The 20240-nt window shown below is 45.6% G+C and overlaps 1 protein-coding gene across 4 annotated transcripts in view; it reads right to left on the reverse strand.

The window, feature by feature from the left end:
* NALCN (sodium leak channel, non-selective) overlaps positions 1-20240 on the reverse strand; it is a 1011261-nt gene that overhangs the window by 105349 nt on the left and 885672 nt on the right. For all 4 annotated transcript variants that reach the window (XM_075336708.1, XM_075336707.1, XM_075336706.1 and 1 more), the window contains one exon: positions 16612-16668. In XM_075336708.1, coding sequence (XP_075192823.1) covers positions 16612-16668 — 57 coding nt within the window. The remainder of the gene's footprint in view (positions 1-16611; positions 16669-20240) is intronic.

Below are 20240 nucleotides of genomic sequence, written 5' to 3' on the forward strand. Positions count from 1 at the left end.
ATCAGTGTGAAAAAGACTATTGCCTGGTAACTGAAACATATATACTGAGAGGAGTGAGCATTATTAATGGTTCATTTAGACAATTTTTTTTCATTTAGACAAGCCAATAATTAGCAAATAATGCTCGTTCCAATCATTCACACAGCCATTATTCTAAGCAGCACATAAAAAAACCCCAGGAAATGTGTTGTCAACAACAGGAAGCCGAATGGGAGCAAAAAAATTGTATTAAAAATTTGTTCTGTTTTTCACTGCCAGTGTAAAGAGACCAGTAGGCAAGCACCAATCAACTTGTATATTGTCAATCATTGCTCATTACAGGCTGAAATTGGCCAGTCTAAATGGACCATAAAAGGAGATGTAAAAGATCCACTTTAATTCAGTCACGGGATTTGAAACATACCTAACGCTATACCTCCTCAATTATACCTACTATTGTTCTCAAGTACAGTGTGTCACCAAATTGAACATTTGCTAGAGTAGACCAGTATTAAGCCCTGTACCAATGGGTAGCATGATGACTTCTGTATACCCAACAGGGGATGACATACCATTGGTACAACCTAGGCAGCTGCAGAGGTCCAAAAGGTTTGAGGGCCCATCTACACCTTCAAAACGGGTGCGATTATGCATTTTAATGAGCTACTGGACTGCAAAAAACAGCCCAGTTAGGTCAAGAAATATTTGGACAGTGACACAAGTTATCAAAACATATTGAAGATACAGTTATATAATTAATATGGGCTTAAAATGCAGACTCAGCTTTAATATAAGGGTATTCACATCCTAACTGGTGTTAGGGTTTGGGAATTACAGGTCTTTTATATGAAGTTGTCTCTTTTTCAAGGGACAAAAAGTAATTGGACAATTATCTCAAAAGCTCTTGAATGGACTGCATGGGCTATTTCCTCAATAATCCATCATCAAGTAAGTAGGTAAAAGGTCTGGAGCTGATTCCAGATAAGTCATTTGCATTTGGAAGATGTTGCTGTGAACCCACAACATGCCGTGAAAGGAGTTCTCAATGGAAGAGGAACAGACCATCATTAGACTGAAAAAAAGAAGCAATCCATCAGAGATATAGTAGAGATGTTAGGAGTGGCCAAGTCAACAGTTTGGTAAATTCTGCAAAAAAAACCCCAACAGAGCACTGGTAAGGAATACAAGAGTGGTGAATGATCAAGGAATCCTTTCCATGGTGCAGAAAAACCCCTTCACACATTCACCCAAGTGAAGAACACTCTCCAGGAAGTAGGTGTTTCAGTATCTAAGTCTACCATAAAGAGACTTCATGACAGCAAGTACAGAGCGTTCAGTCTTAAAAAGAAAAAGACCATATAAGACTTTGCAAAAAAAAACAACAACTATAGAAGCCAACCCAGTTCTGGAAAAGCATTTTTGCACAGATGAAACTAAAAACTAACTGTACCAGAATGATGGGAAGAAGAAAGTATGGAAGAGGCTTGGGATGGCTCATTATCCAAAGCACATCACATCCTCTGGTGGAGGCAGTGTGATGGCTGGGCATGCATGGCTTCAATGGCATTGTCACTAGTGTTTATTGACGATATGACTGAAGACAGTAGCAGCCGGATGAATTCTGAAGTATTTAGGGCTACATTTTCTGCTCAAATTCAACCAAATGCAGTAAGGGTGATTTGATGGCGCTTCACAGCAGAGATGGAACTAACTCAAAACATACTGCAAAAGCAATCCAGGAGATTTTTAAGACAAAAACGTGGAATATTCTGCAATGGCCAAGTCAATCACCAGATCTGAACATTTTGTTTATAGTAAAGTAAATTTGTCCAATTACTTTTGAGCCCCTGAAATGAGGAGGCTTTGTAGAAAAATGGTTGCAATTTCTAACCATTTCACATGATAATTTTGTTCAACCCCTTTAATTGAACCTGAAAGTCTACACTTCAATTGCATCTCAGTTGTTTCACTTTAAATTAAAAAAAAAGTGTCAGGTAGAGCCCAAATCATTAAGCTTTGGTCCCTGTCCAGATATTTCTAGACCTAACTGTATACTGTTCTTGTCCAGGGGCTCTCTTCTGTCTGTGTCCAGCTGTGATACCCTTTATAATATAGTTTAGCAAAATAGGGTGGGGACCAGGTCTCATTAAGAGTACAGAATTACCAAAACTTATGATTGAGGCAATAGATATCTGGAATAACACTGACAAGGAATGAATGATCATTAAACGTATTGTTCCCCCAGTTTTCCACTTTCAGGGCTCTAGCACAATCTTATTACTTATGGTTCGTTAAGTCTAATCAAGATCCTACGAAAAGGTCTTCTTGTACAACTAATCAACCAGGGGCAGAAGCTTTCTCATCCTTTTGTGTTGAACCCATTCTGTGCACATTGTGTGAGTATTAACTGAAATTGAGCAGTATTGCATAAAATGTTTGTGGAAAGCTATCTAATACCATAATAACAAAATCTAAAGATCTGGGGGGTTTTATTCAAAGATAGCAGAAATAACAGTTTTTTTGGAATTAGAAGTAAAAATAAACATGAAGATAAAAACATGCAAAATAAAAATTAATATATTTCCTGTAATTAGATGCCGTAGTGATTAAAGCTGGAAAAAAATTGTCTACAAATTTCTATCTAGACTATGGAGACGTCCTTGTCATGTGGCTTTTCTGCTCTTATCTTAGTGATACACAGTATGGACCTGCCAGGGTTCTTCACATTATGGTGTAAGCCATTAATTATATTTCCCAAGTGACATCAAATGCTCTCGCCTGATATGAATTTCTCTGACACAGAAAGAATCCAGACAATTTCAGTCCATTACATGGATTAAGCCCACATAAGGAGAAAAATGTGCTACAAAGTACTTTGCTTTTACCGCAACAAAATCTGTTCCGTTTATGAAATTCTGACAGATTACAGCTGTAGAAAGTTGTATAAAAGACCATTATAGGATTTGTTATTAAGAGTGGATGAAAAGGAGGATCCGTGGAGATGGATTGAACAGACTAAACAGAAGATGAAGGAAAGAAGAGAATAATGAACTTTATCAAAATGTAATGAAACTTAGCAAATAGCTTCTGGGCATAAGCATTAAAAACAGAGGGAGATCTGTAAAGGGATTGATGAATCTAAAGTATAAAGTGTATGTTGTTCCTCGAACCACTGTTATATAATTGTAAGCAACCAGTAGCGAAACTTGAAGCTCAGATTTTGTGTTATACTGAGCCTGATGAAGAGACCTGAGTAGTCTCAAAAGCTTGCTATTATTACCATCTTTTCAGTTAGGCTAGAGTTAGGGGTACTTTACATGCTGCAACATTGCTGCCGATATATCGTCGGGGTCACGTCGTTAGTGACGCACATCCGGCGCCGGTAGCGACATCGCAGCGTGTGATACCAATGAGCGACGATCAACGAGCGCAAAAACGTGCAAAATCGTTGCTTGTTGACACGTCGTTCATTTCCATAATATCGGTGCTGCTGCAGGTACGATGTTGTTTGTCGTTCCTGCGGCAGCACACATCGCTATGTGTGACGCCGCTGGAACGACAAACATCTCCTTACCTGCGTCCACCGGAAAAGGAGGAAGGAAGGAGGTGGGTGGCATGTCTCGGCTGCTCATCTCCTCCCCTCCTTTTCTATTGGGCGGTGGTTCAGTGACGCTGCTGTGACGCTGAACGAACCGCCCCCTTAGAAAGGAGGCAATTCGCCGGTCACAGCGATGTAGCAGAGCAGGTATGTGCGTGTGACGCTGCCGTAGCGATAATGTTCGCTACGGCAGCGATCACCACATATCGTCCGTGCGACGGGGGCGGATGCAATCGCGCTCGACATCGCCAGCAAATGCTAGCGATGTCGCAGCGTGTAAAGCACCCCTTAGAGTTACACTTGCGTATGACTCTAGCATGAGTGCAATGTTAGAAAATCTCACAATGCCCTCGGCTCCATATAAGAAAATGTTGCAGCTCACATCTGCAAGTTTTTCCTCAGCCCTAATCAGACCAAGGAAAAAAATTGCAGCATGCTGTGATTGTCTATGAGAGCCATATCACTCACACCCATTCAAGTCCATGGGTGCAAGAGAAACATCGGACTGCACTCGCATGTTATCCAAGCGCAGTGCAATATACGCACAGGCTGACAATGGAGGAGATGGGGAGAATAACCACTCCTTCTCCTCTGCAGCGCCCGCTCTCAGCTTCTCAGCTGTGACTCAGCTTGCAATCGCAAGATTGGGTCAAAGCCGCATGACACTCGACTCACGCTCGCAGCAGAGCCTGAGTCGGGGGTCACTAGCATATTGCATCCGTTGCTCTCGCATCGGATGCCATACGCTAATGTGACTCCAGCCTTAGCCATTAAAAGGTATCAACCAAAGAGGACTCTCAGTTCTTTTAAAAATTTTTTTATCTATGCCCTGAAATTGATGATGGTACCACTTTTTGAACAATATATTATAGCGTATCTTGATAATATTGGTGAGATTTACGAAAATATGATATGGACAGGCACTGATATCAGGATTAGAAATGAGCGATGTTTGAATCGAACCGTTCGCCAATTTGAAATTTGAGTTGTTTTGGGAGATGTTAGAGTCATTTCACGAACTCGAACGATTTGCTTAACGTTCGACCGTTCGAGTTACCGTTCGATAACGGTTCGATCACCAAAAGCGTAGCTAGTTACTAGCTGGCTTTTCACTGTAATACTGTCAGTCACTGTTAATAATGATATTATCAATATTCAGCGTATAGTGTGAGGGGGGGGACGGGGTATAGATCAGTGCTGCTGAGTGCTGAAAGAATGGCGATCGCCATTTTTTTTTTCCTAACCGCCCATCCAGTGGGGCTGGCCAGGTTGTCAGCCAATAACAGGCACAGACACACAGCAAAGTGGATTTTTGCCAGACAGGCAAGGGCATGTTTCATTGGTTGTGCATGTCACATGTCCTTGCCCTATATGACCCGGCCATTTTTCACATCGCTGCTATTATCTCAGTGCTGCGGGTGTGTGTCAGTCACCGCTCCCGCTGCTGCCGCTGCTGTGGGCACTATACACTTATACAGTGCAATCGAGACATCGGTTTAGGGAATAGGGACTACTTGTAATTTCAGCAATTTTCAGGGCTAGATTAGAGCAGTTCATAGCCATTTTTTGCTAGGCAGGTCTGTGCCAGTGCTGTGCAAGGGTTTTCACAGCGTCTGTCTAAATCAGCTCAAGCAATTCTTATGGGCATAGTATCAGTGTCTGTGATAGTCAGTGACATACCACTGCTGTCAAGAAAGCTACACCACCTCTCCATTTCTACTAGCCAAAATTTAACTGCAGGTAGTCCAGGCAATTCTTTGGGGCATAGTATCAGTGTCTGTGATAGTCAGTGACCTACCACTGCTGTCAAGAAAGCTACACCACCTTTCCATTTCTGCTAGAACATTTTTAACTGCAGGTAGTCCAAGCAATTCTTTGGGGCATAGTATCAGTGTCTGTGATAGTCAGTGACGTACGACTGCTGTCAAGAAAGCTACACCACCTCTCCATTTCTACTAGCCAAATTTTAACTGCAGGTAGTCCAGGCAATTCTTTGGGGCATAGTATCAGTGTCTGTGATAGTGAGTGACCTACCACTGCTGTCAAGAAAGCTACACCACCTTTCCATTTCTGCTAGAGAATTTTTAACTGCAGGTAGTCCAGGCAATTCTTTGGGGCATAGTATCAGTGTCTGTGACAGTCAGTGACCTACCACTGCTTTCCACAAACATAGCCCAGTTCTCCATTTCTACTATCCAATTTTTAACTTTAACAGTGTCCAATTTGTTCACAAACAAAATGAGTGTCAAAAGGCCAGATGCTGGTGGAAAGAGGAACAGGCGTGTTGGAAAGGGAAAAAAAGTTTGTGTCCGTGGGGTAGGTGGTAAAGCAACAGTAACGTCTGCTGAAGAAAGATCATCTTCCAGCCAAAGTAAGATGTCTACTACTTTTCGTGGAAAATCTGATATGATCCCTCTGTTACGGAAACAACTATTGCTACCAAAGGTAGATGAGGCACAAAAACAGCAGATGCTTGAATGAATCTCAAGTGCTCCATCAAGTGGCCTCTCCTCCACCTCAAGTTGAACATCCCAAAGACTCCAGTCCTCTGAGTTGTCACCCCAATCGCACTTGCTTTCTACCAGCTCTCAAGTCTCCACCCACCCTGCAGAGTATGGGATAACAGAGATGGTTGAGTCTGCAGAGCTGTTCAGTTACACTATAGCCTGGAAATCAGAGGTCTGCTCCAAAGCTGCAGTGAGTCCAGACAAGGAAATGATCTGCACTGATGCCCAGAAGCTTTGTGAGTCAGATTCAGGCCCAGATGAAGAAGGTTCTGAGCATAATGTAGACCCTCCTTCCCAAACTGTAACTCCTCTTGGTGGAGACAATGAGGAACATGCTGCTGATGATGAGACTCAGATACTTGATTGGAATGACAACTTAACTATTTGGTCAGGACAGGAAGAGGTTGGCTCTGAGGACGAACGGAGTGCAAACACACAGGGTGATGATGAGGTTGTAGATCCCACTTACTATCAACCCACAGTAAGGCAGTCAATGAGGTCAGCAGAGGAGGTGGAGGAGGATGCTACTGACGACGAGGTTAAGTTGTGCCTTCCTGGACAGAGGCGGAGTACTGGAAGCACGTCAACAACTGCATCCTCAGCCACAACTCTGCCTCTGAGCAGAAGTTGGGGTGCCTCTGCAGTTCGCATGGGCTCTAAGCCCTGCCTGGTCCTTTTTTGACATCGCAAAGGATCACCCAACTCATGTCATCTGTAAGATTTGTCACCAATCTCTAAGTAGAGGCCAAAAACCCACTAGTTTGAGTACTTCGTCCATGAACCGTCACATGGATATGAAGCATAAGTTGCAGTGGGAAGCTCACTGTGCTACAATGCGGCCTAGCGGAGTGGGCCAACCACCATCTGCCCTTTTGGACGCAGACCTTCCACCTCTTTTCCCGCAACAGGCAGTGTGATTGGCAGGTCGTCAGTGTTTTTGAAAGTGGAAACAGCTGCTGGTGTTGAGCTCTCTCAAACATCGAGAGCACCACCGTTGGATGAAGGCAACATTATGTCTCCGCCTGCACTTTCCTCACAGACCAGCAGATTGCCAGGGACACCCTACTCAACGCCATCTCAGCACAGCAGCTAGCCCTCGGTCCCTCAGATGTGGACAAGTAGAAGACCATTTCCTCCTAGCCATGACAAAGCTAAGAGGTTGACATTCAGCATCTGCAAGCTGTTGGCTACAGAAATGCTGCTTTTCCGCCTGGTGGACACACAGGATTTTCATGACCTTATGTCTGTCGCAGTGCCCCAGTACCAGATGCCCAGTCGCCACTACTTCTCAAAGAAAGGTGTGCCTGCTCTACACCAGCATGTCGCACACAACATCACCGCTTCCTTGAGAAACTCTGTGTGTGACAGGGTGCATTTCACCACAGATACTTGGACCAGTAAGCATGGACAGGGGCGTTACATGTTGCAGACTGGGCACTGGGTAACTATGGTGAGAGATGGAGAAGGGTCTGCTGTACAAGTCTTGCCGTCCCCACGAGTTGTGCGTCAATCCTCTGTATATAGAAGTTCCTCAACTGCTTCTGCCTCTTCCACCTCGTCTGGGTCCTCCACCTCCGCCCAAAGCCTGTCTGGTCAGGCCACCCACGTTGTAACTGCGCCCAAGGAATTCCGCACACCTCCTTACTATGCTGGCAGCAGAGCTCAACGGCATCAGGCGGTCTTTACGTTTAAATGTCTGGGAAATGTGAGTCACACAGCTGATGAGTTGTGGTCAGCTCAGGAGACCGAGTTTTAGCAATGGTTGTCTCCACTCAACCTGCAGCCAGGAAAGGCCGTGTGCGACAATGCTGCAAACCTGGGTGTGGCTCTTCGCAGGGGAAATGTGACACATGTGCCTTGTATGGCTCACGTGTTGAACCTTGTTGTCCAGCAATTTTTAACTCACTATCCCGACCTACATGGGCTTCTGCAGAGGGCATGGTCACTATGTGCTCACTTCCGCCGTTCACACCCTGCAGCTCAACGACTTGCATCGCTCCAGAAGTCTTTCGACCTGCCGGTTCACCGGCTGAAAGCAATGTGCCGACATGCTGGAATTCGACTCTCCACATGTTGCAGCGACTGTAGCTGCAATTTGTTATGACATATAGCCTGGGCCAACGAGATACAGAGGTGGGGCAGATCACGCTGCTGGAGTGGTCTCAGATCAAGGACCTCTGCACCCTTCTGCACAGTTTCGACATGGCGACGAAGATGTTTAATGCTAACGATGTCATTATCAGCATGACAATTCCAGTCATTTACATGCTGGAGCACACTCTAAACAGTATGCAGAGTCAGGTGGTGGGACAAGAGGAAGGGGAGGAAGTACAGGAGGATTCATATGCGGAAGGGATACCAAGATCTACAAGGTCCAGACGGTCAGCAGCACCAAGGCGGCAGGTATGGGACGGTGGGGGAGAGGGATTAACAAGGGCACATGGTAGCAGCCAAACTGTTGAGGAAGGTACAAGACCCCAGGAAGAAATGGAGGACGAACTGGCGATGGGCATGGAAGACTTAGCAGATGAGGGAGACCTTGATCACATTTCTGTTATGCGAGGTTGGGGGGAGAGGGCAGAGGAAGGAAGCATGATTCTCACCTTGCCACCACTAACACAGCAAGGACTTGGTCCTCCTGGATGCGCAAGACACAAGAGCACCTTCTTGCTGCACTACCTACAACATAACCCTCGGATTGTCAGAATTCGAAGTAATGCTGACTACTGGGTTGCCACACTCTTAGATCCCCGGTACAAGTCAAAATTTGGCGAAATAATTCCTGCCATAGAAAGGGACACACGTATGCAGGAGTATCAGCAGAAGCTGTTACACAATATGAGATTGGCTTTTCCACTAAACACCAGTGGTGCACAGAGTGAATCTCACAGTTCTAACTTGCCAACCATGGGACTATCGAGTCATCATCACTCAAACCGTACCAGCAACACCATATCTGGCGGTAACAGCAATTTTATGGAATCGCTTCATGAATTTTTTAGACCATCCTTTGCAAGGCCACAACACACAAGAAGTCTGACACATAGTAAATGCCTGGAGAGGATGATACAGGAGTATCTCCAAGTGAATATCGATGCCATGACTCCGCAACTGGAGCCTTGCTCATTTTGGGCTTCTAATCTGGAAAAATGATCTGAGCTCGCCACTTACGCCTTGGAGATCTTGTCGTGTCCCGCAGCCAGCGTTCTCTCGGAACGTGTCTTCAGTGCTGCTGGACGTGTGCTGACAGATAAGCGCTCGCGTCTGTCCAGTGACAATGTAGACAGACTAACATTCATCAAGATAAACAAGTCATGGATCCGCAAGGACTTTTCTACCCCTGTGTCATCCTGGGGAGAGTATAGGCTTGTGTAGTTTTGATTGTGCTCATGCAAATCAACATGTTAAGTTTGCAACTGTGGGACAATTGACGCCACTTAAGTGGTGTCTGTGGCCCAATTTTTTTAAAAAATTGAGACACTTGTTGGAGTCCCCTTGCTGTGTTTTAGATGATCGTTCATCAAGATGAATAAGTCATGGATCCTCAAAGACTTTTCTACCCCTGTGTCATCCTGGGGAGAGTAAAGACTTGTGTATTTTTGATTATGCTTCATGCAAATCAACATGTTAAGTTTGCAACTGTGGGACAATTGATGTCACTTAAGTGGTGTCTGTGGCCCAATTTTTTGAAAAAAATGGAGGGAGTCCCCTTGCTGTGTTTTACATGATTTTAGAAGGGCATGACATGCCTATATCTGTGTCTTCTCCTCCTTTTACTCGTCCAGCTCTTTTCTTTCAGCATGAGTATATCTACTTGTCACTTTTCCATGTGTATGTGGTGTCTTCTGAGTTGTTTGTCATCTTTTGGACACCTTAGAAGGTGTTTTCTAGGTGTTTCTATGTGTTTGTGTTTGCCTGTCATTGTTTTCAATGGGGTTCGAAGGTGTTCGTCGAACGTTCGACGAACACACCCGCCGTTCGACGAACCGAACCGAACTCGAACACTAGGGGTGGTGGCTCATCTCTAATCAGGATGTATACTAACAAAATACATCAGCACACTGCGTTTAATAAATACATGAATTCTGCCATATTTGTAAAAAAAATTAGGAACTTAGTTAATATTTTTTGATCAAAAAGTGTATAAGCCATCCACTAGCAAAAAAGTGACCTCATATGGATAGACCATAAATCAAGTTACTCTCCTCTGAAATAAGGTTGAATTCATTTTATGGACTCCTGTAAAACTGTATAGTAATTCTCATAGCATGTTTACTATCTGATTTGATCTTTAAATTACTAGATTAAGGAAATCTACATGAAATTTTTGTTAATTAAAGTTGCGGGATTTGATGTCTAAAGGTAAAATAAGAAGTAATGTCTATTTTATAACAGGAGGCTGTCTGATCTTTTATAAGTCATTTTCCACATCTCTCTGATTTTCATTGCTATAGTATACAAAATCATAACAGATGCCTGAGGATAAGAGATAGCTATATGTACAACTTTGGTCAGGGATATATTTTGTATATGTGTTTGTATACAGCTGACATAATAGGGCACATGTATTAATACCATCTTACATTTAGAAAGTTTAAAGGGGTTGTGCAGGCTTGGGGTTAAAGTCTGCTGTGACTCTATGTGACTGCAGACTTTTGAATCCTCACAGTGCGCACAGTTTGCACTGTCAGGATTTTGTGGTGCTATTTCCAGGAGTGGACAGGTGCATGACCGCAAGCATGCAGTTTGCATACATGAGGTCATGGGCCGATTACAAATGCGTGACCTCTTTAAATACAAGTGAATTGACTGAGGCCAGACACATTTAGTCGGAAGGTGGTCGAAAGTATGCAAATTACATACTTGCGGTTACATGACAGCCCACTTCCAACATCGGAGAATCCTGAGAGTGCACACTATACTCACTGTGTAGATTCACAAGTTTGCAATCACATAGACTAGACAGCCTCTTTAAAGTTATACCAGATAAGTTCCAGATGCATCACCTTTATCACAGTAACACATGCTTCTTGCTTGACATTTTAGACAGATCTTTTGTACCAAAATTTTGGTACATTTCTGTCACAATTTTGAGATCTTATACATTTTAGTACATTTTAGTACATCCTTCAATTTTCATTGCATCTTTCTTGACATGTTAACCTCTTTTCTTTTTCTTACGCAACCTCTTGTTTAATTTATTTTACTCACAATTTTCGTGGAAGAAAAATATATGGAATAAATTTGGAACATTTACTCCACAACATAAAATTCTTACCCCAAAATAATATAGCGACTTTCACCTTAGGAAATCAAGATTACACAAAGAAATGATGAAAAATTACAAAAAATATAATAAAAGATTTACATTTTTCTTGTAAGCATGTTAGAAAAAGTTATATTAAAGTAGTGGGGAGTGCACAAGCAGATTACAAATGACAAGAACAAATCTGAATAAAGGCATGATGGTGGTAATTATGTCATACATATAAATAATGGTGCTATAACGTTTTAATATCAAAGATAATGTAATGTAAAATAACCAAATAGCATAATAAATAAAGCTCAGATTATAATAATGTGTAACATACCATACGAAGCAAAGACATCCACAAGCTGAAGGCCCACAGACCCCGGCAGACATTTCACACAAAGCTTTTTCAAATATGGAACATTTTAGAAATGTGCTTAACAATGCCCCATGTCCTATACACTTTTGAAAACTATCTGATAAGGGGTAACATGTTTAAGTCACATTACCTCTGGTACACAGCGTGTGTGCCACTTGTTTGCAGAATATCACTAGCTTACTGGTTCTGTGTAATTTATACAATGTAAAGTGATGTGATTATTGACAATTTGGCAGTCACAGAAGTCAAGGATTGCCTTTACTAGCAATTCATTATATTCAATAAGCAACAGGAGTAAGTAAGTACACCCCTCACATTTTTGTAAATATATTATTATATCTTTTCATGGATCAACACTGAGATGTGACTTTTTGATACAATGTAAAGTAGTCAGCTTATATAACAGTGTAAATTTGGTGTACCCTATAAATATCTCAACACACAGCCATTATTATCTAAACTGCTGCCAACAAAAGTGAGAACATCCCTAAGTGAAAATGGCCAAATTGTGCTACATCAGCCATTTTTCCTCCCCGGTGTCATGTAACGCATTAAGGCCCAGTCACACTAAACAACTTACCAGTGATCCCAACAATGATACAACCTGATAGGGATCGCTGGTAAGTTGCTAGGAGGTCGCTGGTGAGATGTCACACTAAGCGACGCTCCTGCGATCCCACCAGCAACCTGACCTGGCAGGGATCGCTGGAGCGTCGCTACACGTGGAAGCATGCTGCGCTTGGTAACTAAGGTAAATATCGGGTAACCAACCCGATATTTACCTTGGTTACCAGCGCACACCGCTTAGCGCTGGCTCCCTGCACAACTAGCCACAGTACACATCAGGTTAATTACCCGATGTGTACTCTGCTACGTGTGCAGGCAGCAGGGAGCCGGCTTCTGCGGATGCTGGTAACCACGGTAAACATCGGGTAACCAAGAAGCCCTTCCCTTGGTTACCCGATATTTACCTTCATTACCAGCATCCGCCGCTCTCACGCTGTCAGTGCTGGCTCCCTGTTCCCTGCACTCCTAGCCAGAGCACACATCGGGTTAATTACAAATAAAAATATCGGGTAACCAAGGAAAGGGCTTCTTGGTTACCCGATATTTACATTGGTTACCAACGTCCACAGAAGCCGGCTCCATGCTCACTGCACATTCAGTTGTTGCTCTGTCGCTGTCACACACAGCAATGTGTGCTTCCCAGCGGGAGAGCAACAACTAAAAAATGGTCCAGGACATTCAGCAACAACGAACGACCTCACAGCAGGGGCCAGGTTGTTGCTGGATGTCACACACAGCAACATCGCTAGCAAGTTGTGCCTCAGCAGCGATGTTGCTAGCGATGTTGCTTAGTGTGACGTGGTCTTTAGCGTTACAAGGTCTCAGGTATATTACATTTGGTGTTATCTCTCACACCCTCTCTCATACTGGTCACTGGAAGTTCAACATGGCACCTCAAGGCAAAGAATTATCTGAGGATCTGAAAAAAAAGAATTACTGCTATACGTAAAGATGGCTAAGGCTATAAGAAGATTGCCAACACCCTGAAACTGAGCTGACGCACGGTGGCCAAGACCATACAGCAAATTAATAAGTCAGGTTGCACTTAGCACAGGCCTCATCATGGTTGACCAAAGAAGCTGAGTGCACGTGCTCTGTGTCATATCCAGAGCTTGTCTTTTCAAAATAGACATATGAGTGCTGCCAGCATTGCTACAGAGGTTACAGTGGTGGGGAGGGGTCAGCCTATCAGACCATACGCTGTATACTGCATCAAAATGGTCTGCATGGCTGTTTTCGCCAGAAAGAAGCGTCTTCTAAAGATGATGCACATGAAAGAAGCCAACAGTTTGCTGAAAACAAGCAGACTAAGGACATAGATTACTGGAACCATGTCCTGTGGTCTGATGAGACCAAGTTAAACCAATTTGGTTCAGATGGTGTCAAACGTCTGTGGCAGTAACCAGATGAGAAGTACAAAAACAAATATGTCTTGCCTAAAGTAAAGCATGGTGGGGGGAGTGTTATGGTCTGGGTCTGTATGAGTGCTGGCTCCTTTGGGGAGCTAATATTAATTATTGAGACCTTTAATGCCAACATGTACTGTGATATATTGATGTAGAACATGATCGCCTCCCCTTGGAAACTGGGCTGCAGGGCAGTATTCCAATATGATATCGACCCCAAGCATACCTCCGACCACTTGCTAAAGAAACTGAGGGTAAAGGTGCTGAACTGGCCAAATGTCTCCAGACTTAAACCCTATTGAGCATCTGTGGAGCATCCTCTAATGGAAGGTGGATGAGCGCAAGGTCGCTAACATCCACCAGCTTTGAGACGTAAGTGTGAGCGGATCCAGTGGCTCCTGTGAATCTTGAGTGAACTCCATGCTCAAGAGAGTCAAGGCAGTGCTTGAAAATAATGGTGGCCAGACAAAATATGACACTTTGTACACAATTTGGCCATTTCTACTTAGGGGTGTACTCACTTTTGTTGCCGGCAGTTTTCATATTAATGGCACACTAAATTTACACTGTTATACAAGCTGTACTGACTACTTTACATTGTATCCATGTGTCATATCTTCAGTGTTGTCCCATGAAAAGATTTAATAAAATATTTACAAAAATGTGAGGGGTGTACTCACTTTTGTGATTTACTGGACCTACTGAAGAAGTTCTTATAGATTCATAAAAAATGCAAACACCCTTACAATATGACAATATTTGACTGTGAAGAGATTAGCCTGTCCACAGGGCACCATACTCTGCTTCTTTCCTTTCATTATATGTAATACAAGCACAGAAGAAATGGATGCACTGATGGTGACCTGAATAAAATACATGAAACTGCAAGGTTGTGTGGACAGGGCTCTCTCCCACTGTCCTATTGTTAGGAAACTGTTTCACCTTAGTAATAGCATTATGTTCTCATCTGTATTTCACAAAGCTGCAAAGCCGATGTAATGTATGTATTTACACAGTATATCCACAGTACATACATATACTGTATATACAATCAATATTTGATGCTTTAAAAATGAATATTTGCATTGTTACATCTTATTCCGTTTTTTTTTCTCGCCTAGCATCTTTCATTTTTATTAAACAATTTTGGACCTTAGAGGTTATAAGTCTACATTAATTTGATTATTGGTATTATTTTAATTTAATGACCCACCAGTTGGGCTTCCAACAGTATAACAACTTAAGAAGAATCTGTCACAAAGTTTTTGCTACCCATCTGAGAACAGCATAATGAGATTCTGATTCCAGTGATATGTCACTTACTAGGCTGCTTGCTCTCATTAAAATCAGGGTTTTATCTGCTGCAAATGTACCAGTTCTCTGAATGCTGAGCTCTCTATAACCCCACTCACTTCACTGATTGTCAGTTTTCTGCCCATGTATGGTGTAAATAGAAAGTTGACAATCAGTGATGGGGCGGAGTTATACTGTCGCATAGAGATTTTTACAAACTTCTCCGACTGTCATGGCAGTGTCGGGTTCTGTTCACACTATAGATTCTGACACTCCACCCGATAACTTGTCTGGTGTCTGTCATCAATGCATGCAGACCTGGCCATCGACCTGCAGAGTGCTAATTTATAGGCAGGCTGGCAAGAGTTAATCTCTGCTAGCTTGCTTGTTAGTCTCCTTTGATTACATGTTGTGGGGAAGCCAATTATATCAGCTCCCCTCCTATATATGCTGACTAGATCCTTCCTCCTATGCAAGCTATAGTTTATCTTAGGCTGCTTTCACACATCCGGCTTTTGCAATGCGGCACAATCCGGCACTTTGCAGGAAAACCGCAACCGGTTTTTTTTTGCTGCCGGTTGCGTTTTTCCTGCATAGACTTTAATTAGTGCCGCATTGTGCCGCATGGGCTTGCGTTCGGTCCGGTTTTTGCCGCATGCGGCAGATTTAGCCGATGCGGCGGCCGGATGGAACGTTCCCTGGCACGTTTTTTGCTCCGGAAAAAAAACCCGCATCGCGCCACATCCGGCCGATGCGGCGCTTTTCCCAATGCATCCCTATGGATGCCGGATGCGGCGCGATGCGGCAAAAACCGCATCCGGCCGCCGCATGCGGTTTTTGCCACTGCGCATGCTCAGTAGCATGCCGCAAGCGGCAAAAACCGGACCGGCCGCATGTAAAAAACTTATGCAAAGGATACGGTGTTTTCACCGCATCCGTTGCATAGGCTTCACAGCCGGATTGAGCCGCACTGCTCAAACCGGATGTGTGAAAGCAGCCTTAGCTGGTCTGGTGAGGTATTATGATCCAGACTATCTGATGCTTGTTATAATTGTTGCTGTGTGTGGTTGTCAAGTTAATCCTTGTTGCCTTTTTGTTATTACCTTCCTGCTCTTGCTTTACTCCTGAGTCCCTCATTGTCTATTCTCGTGTGTGTGCAGTGTGTCAGAGTTTTGTTTTTCTCTTGTCTGTCTTTCATCACACTTCTGCCGCGTCCTTCCCTTGTGGGGGGGGGGGTGAATTAGAGTTGTACTGGTCAGGAGCATAGACAGAAACAGAACTCAGGCATCTCTACTATCAGGAGTAACACTGAGGATAGGGATAGCCTAGGGTCCCATAGCGTGAGGGACAACATAGGAGCCCCTTTTTCCCTGCTATCATAATAGTCACCTCGTGACATATACAAAGCTTATGAATATGCTTTATTACCTGGCAACAGATTTACTAGTCTGAAAATGATAATCTCCTGCTGATAAACAGTGATACTATCAAAAATACAGCAAGCAGCTCAGTAAGTGACACATCATAGGAATACGGGTGTCTGTCTATACATAATGCTGCGCTCAGATTAGGTGTAAAAAACCTGGTGACACATTCCCTTTAAGGTAGAATAGAGAAATGAATGTACTTACTACAGTTGATGGTATTTTGTGTTTTTCACGACTCCAGTAATAGGATCTGTTTTCGAGCTGTATAAAATATGAAATTCAACACAATAAGAAGCGGTTATCACTTATAAGATAATTTCTAAATATAAAATAGCTACAGAGTAATAATTATTCAACAACATTGTTATGTAGAATTAGATTGAAACAAGTACATGCATGTGAATCATACATGCATATGTATAAATGTTACAATGGTCTTCTGTGATAAAATACTTCTGTTATCTATATATATAATTGCCTTATTCTGTCTGTCTGTCTGTCATGCTCCAAAATTGTGTCACGGTGACAGTGTCACCGTGACATGTCCTTACGGTGACACAAAGCTGATTGGCCGCTGGGTTCGCCATGGCCCCGCCCCCCCCCACGGATTGGCCTCTCGCCCCGGCTGCGCCCCCACACGGATTGGCCAGCCGCTCGCCCAGGCTCTGCCCCCTCCACAGATTGGCCTCTCGCCCCGGCACCCTGCAGGCATTGGCAACTCGCCCACGCCACGCCCCGCCCCCTCACGCAATAGACGTTAGCTCTCGCCCCCCCCCCCCGCCGGCATTGCCCGAACTGACACGGTCACGGAGCCACGAATCCCAGGTGAGTACTGTACTCCCCCCCCCTTCCCCCCTCACCAACGGGAGCCCACATCAGCGTACGCCGCCGCCGTATGCTGGTGCCACGCCACGCCCCGCCCCCCTCACGCAATAGACGTTAGCTCTCGCCCCCCCCCCCCCCGCATTGCCCAAACTGACACGGTCACGGAGCCACGAATCCCAGGTGAGTACTGTACTCCCCCCCTTTCCCCCCTCACCAACGGGAGTCAACATCAGCGTACGCCGCCGCCGTATGCTGGTGTGGGCTCCCGTGCGAGCGGGAGACGTGTTGCGCTGGTAACCATGCTTGCATAGTTACCAGTAAATCAAGGTCCTGCAGCGGCGGGACTTCCACACGCACAAACATAACAGCACACACACACGCATCATCAGATCATCACTCACATCAGATCGCACTCACTCTCACACACACCTCACACACACCTCACACACACCTCACACACACATCGCATCCACACACTCACAGCATCCGGCGATATCGCTTGCTTCTCGGCCTCGATACTGTGCTGTGAGCTTCCAGGACCTGCCGGAGGATCACATGGCCAGAAGCATGTGATATCTCCCGGATGTTGTGACTGTGAGCGCGTATGTGCGATATCGTCAGTGTCTGTGTGTGTGAGTGGATGCGATCGGGTGTGTGTGAGTGGATGCGATCGGGTGTGTGTGAGTGGATGCGATCGGGTGTGTGTGAGTGGATGCGATCGGGTGTGTGAGTGTCGGCAGAGGAGCACGGCGTGCTGGAGGAGGCTGGGAGCAGAGAGGCTGATCATGGGGGAGGCTGGAAGGAGAGAGGCTGATGCTGGTGGAGGCTGATGCTTGGGGAGGCTGATGCTGGGGGAGACTGGGAGCGGAAGGCTGATGCTGAGGGAGGCTGGGAGGGGGAGGCTGGGAGGAAGGAGGCTGGGAGGGGGAGGCTGGGAGGAAGGAGGCTGGGAGGAGAGAGGCTGATCCTGGGGAAGGCTGGGAAAGGGAGGCTGATGCTGAGGGAGGCTGGAAGGAGAGAGGCTGATGCTGGGGGAGGCTGGAAGGAGAGAGGCTGAGGCTGGGAGGAGAGAGGCTGATGCTAGGGAAGGCTGATGCTGAGGGAGGCTGGGAGGGGAAAGCTGATGCTGGGGAAGGCTGGGAGGACGGAGGCTGGGAGGAGAGAGGCTGATCCTGGGGAAGGCTGGGAGAGGGAGGCTGATGCTGGAGGAGGCTGGAAGGAGAGAGGCTGATGCTGGCGGAGGCTGATGCTGGGGGAGGCTGGAAGGAGAGAGTCTGATGCTGGTGGAGGCTGATGCTTGGGGAGGCTGGGAGAGGGAGGCTGATGCTGAGGGAGGCTGGGAGGACGGAGGCTGGGAGAGGTAGGCTGAGAGAAGAGAGGCTGATGCTGGGGGAGGCTGATGCTGGGGGAGGCTGGTAGACGGAGGCTGATGCTGGGGGAGGGTGGGAGGAAGGAGGCTGGGAGGAGAGAGGCTGATGCTGGGGAAGGCTGGAAAGAGAGAGGCTGATGCTGGGAGGAGAGAGGCTGATGCTAGGATGAGAGAGGCTGATGCTGGGAGGAGAGAGGCTGATGCTGGGGGCAGAGAAGCTGATGCTGGGGGCAGAGAAGCTGATGCTGGGGGCAGAGAGGCTGATGCTGGTGCAGCATGGGGGATGGAGCACGATGGGGGGGTGCGCAGCATCGGGGATGGAGCATGATGGGGGGTGCGCAGCATCGGGGATGGAGCACGATGGGGAGTTCACAGCATGGGGGATGGAGCACGTTTGGGAGTACGCAGCATGGCGGGTGGAGCACGTTTGGGAGTGCGCAGCATGGGAGATGGAGCACGATGGGGGGTGCGCAGCATAGGGGATGGAGCACGATAGGGAGTGCGCTGCATGGGGGATGGAGCACGATGGGGAGTGCGGAGTATGGCGGATGGAGCACGTTTGGGAGTGCGCAGCATGGCGGATGGAGCACGTTTGGGAGTGCGCAGCATGGCGGATGGAGCACGTTTGGGAGTGCGCAGCATGGGAGATGGAGCACGATGGGGGGTGCGCAGCATAGGGGATGGAGCACGATGGGGAGTGCGCTGCATAGGGGATGGAGCACGTTTGGGAGTGCGCACCTCCCCCCAACACACACGCACGCGCGCGCACTGCACAACACACCACACACCACACACCACACACACACACACACACACTGGGAACCACAAACAACTGCCCTACACAGACACCCACACACACAGACAACGCTGCACACACACAACACCCAACACACAAACACCGCGGCACACACAAATATACGCACATACCGCACAACACACACATTGCACAAAACATACCTCCCCCCAAAACACACCACACACACACAAACCGCGCAACACACACACAACGCTACAGACACACAGCGCTCCACAAACAACGCAACACACGCAACACACATACAACACCGCTCTCACCCCCCGTCACACCCAGACAACACCCAGAACATGTACAGCCCCTACACAAACACTTGGTAACTACACACAACAACATTATATATATATAACAAAAATCATACATGAACTACACAATACGTAAATTCTAGAATACCCGATGCGTAGAATCGGGCCACCTTCTAGTATGTAATAATCTTTATAGGAAAAGGACTATATTGTAATACAAGTAAAGACAACATTACTTAGAAACACAGTGTCAAAAACGACTTGTAATTAGGTAATCAGATGCTGGAAGCTACAAACAGCTACCGTATGTCTCTGTTTCCATGAACAGACCCTCTAGTTAGTGCTACACAGTGGTGCTACTATGCAGCTAGTAAATGTAGGCAAAATACTACTGCAAACATATTACCAACATATAGACAGGGTTGAGAGTATTATTTTGTCACAAGCAGTGGCCATATCTCCAATTACACAGCACTTCGCATAGTCATTAATGCCGTACATTGCCCATACAAACCCACCAGGCAGAGGAAAGCTCATGCTAATGTGCCAGTTGCAATTCTCTGAAATGTCTTTTTAAAGT

This window comes from Anomaloglossus baeobatrachus, chromosome 2 (assembly GCF_048569485.1).
Source record: "Anomaloglossus baeobatrachus isolate aAnoBae1 chromosome 2, aAnoBae1.hap1, whole genome shotgun sequence".
Classification (NCBI taxonomy): domain Eukaryota; kingdom Metazoa; phylum Chordata; class Amphibia; order Anura; family Aromobatidae; genus Anomaloglossus; species Anomaloglossus baeobatrachus.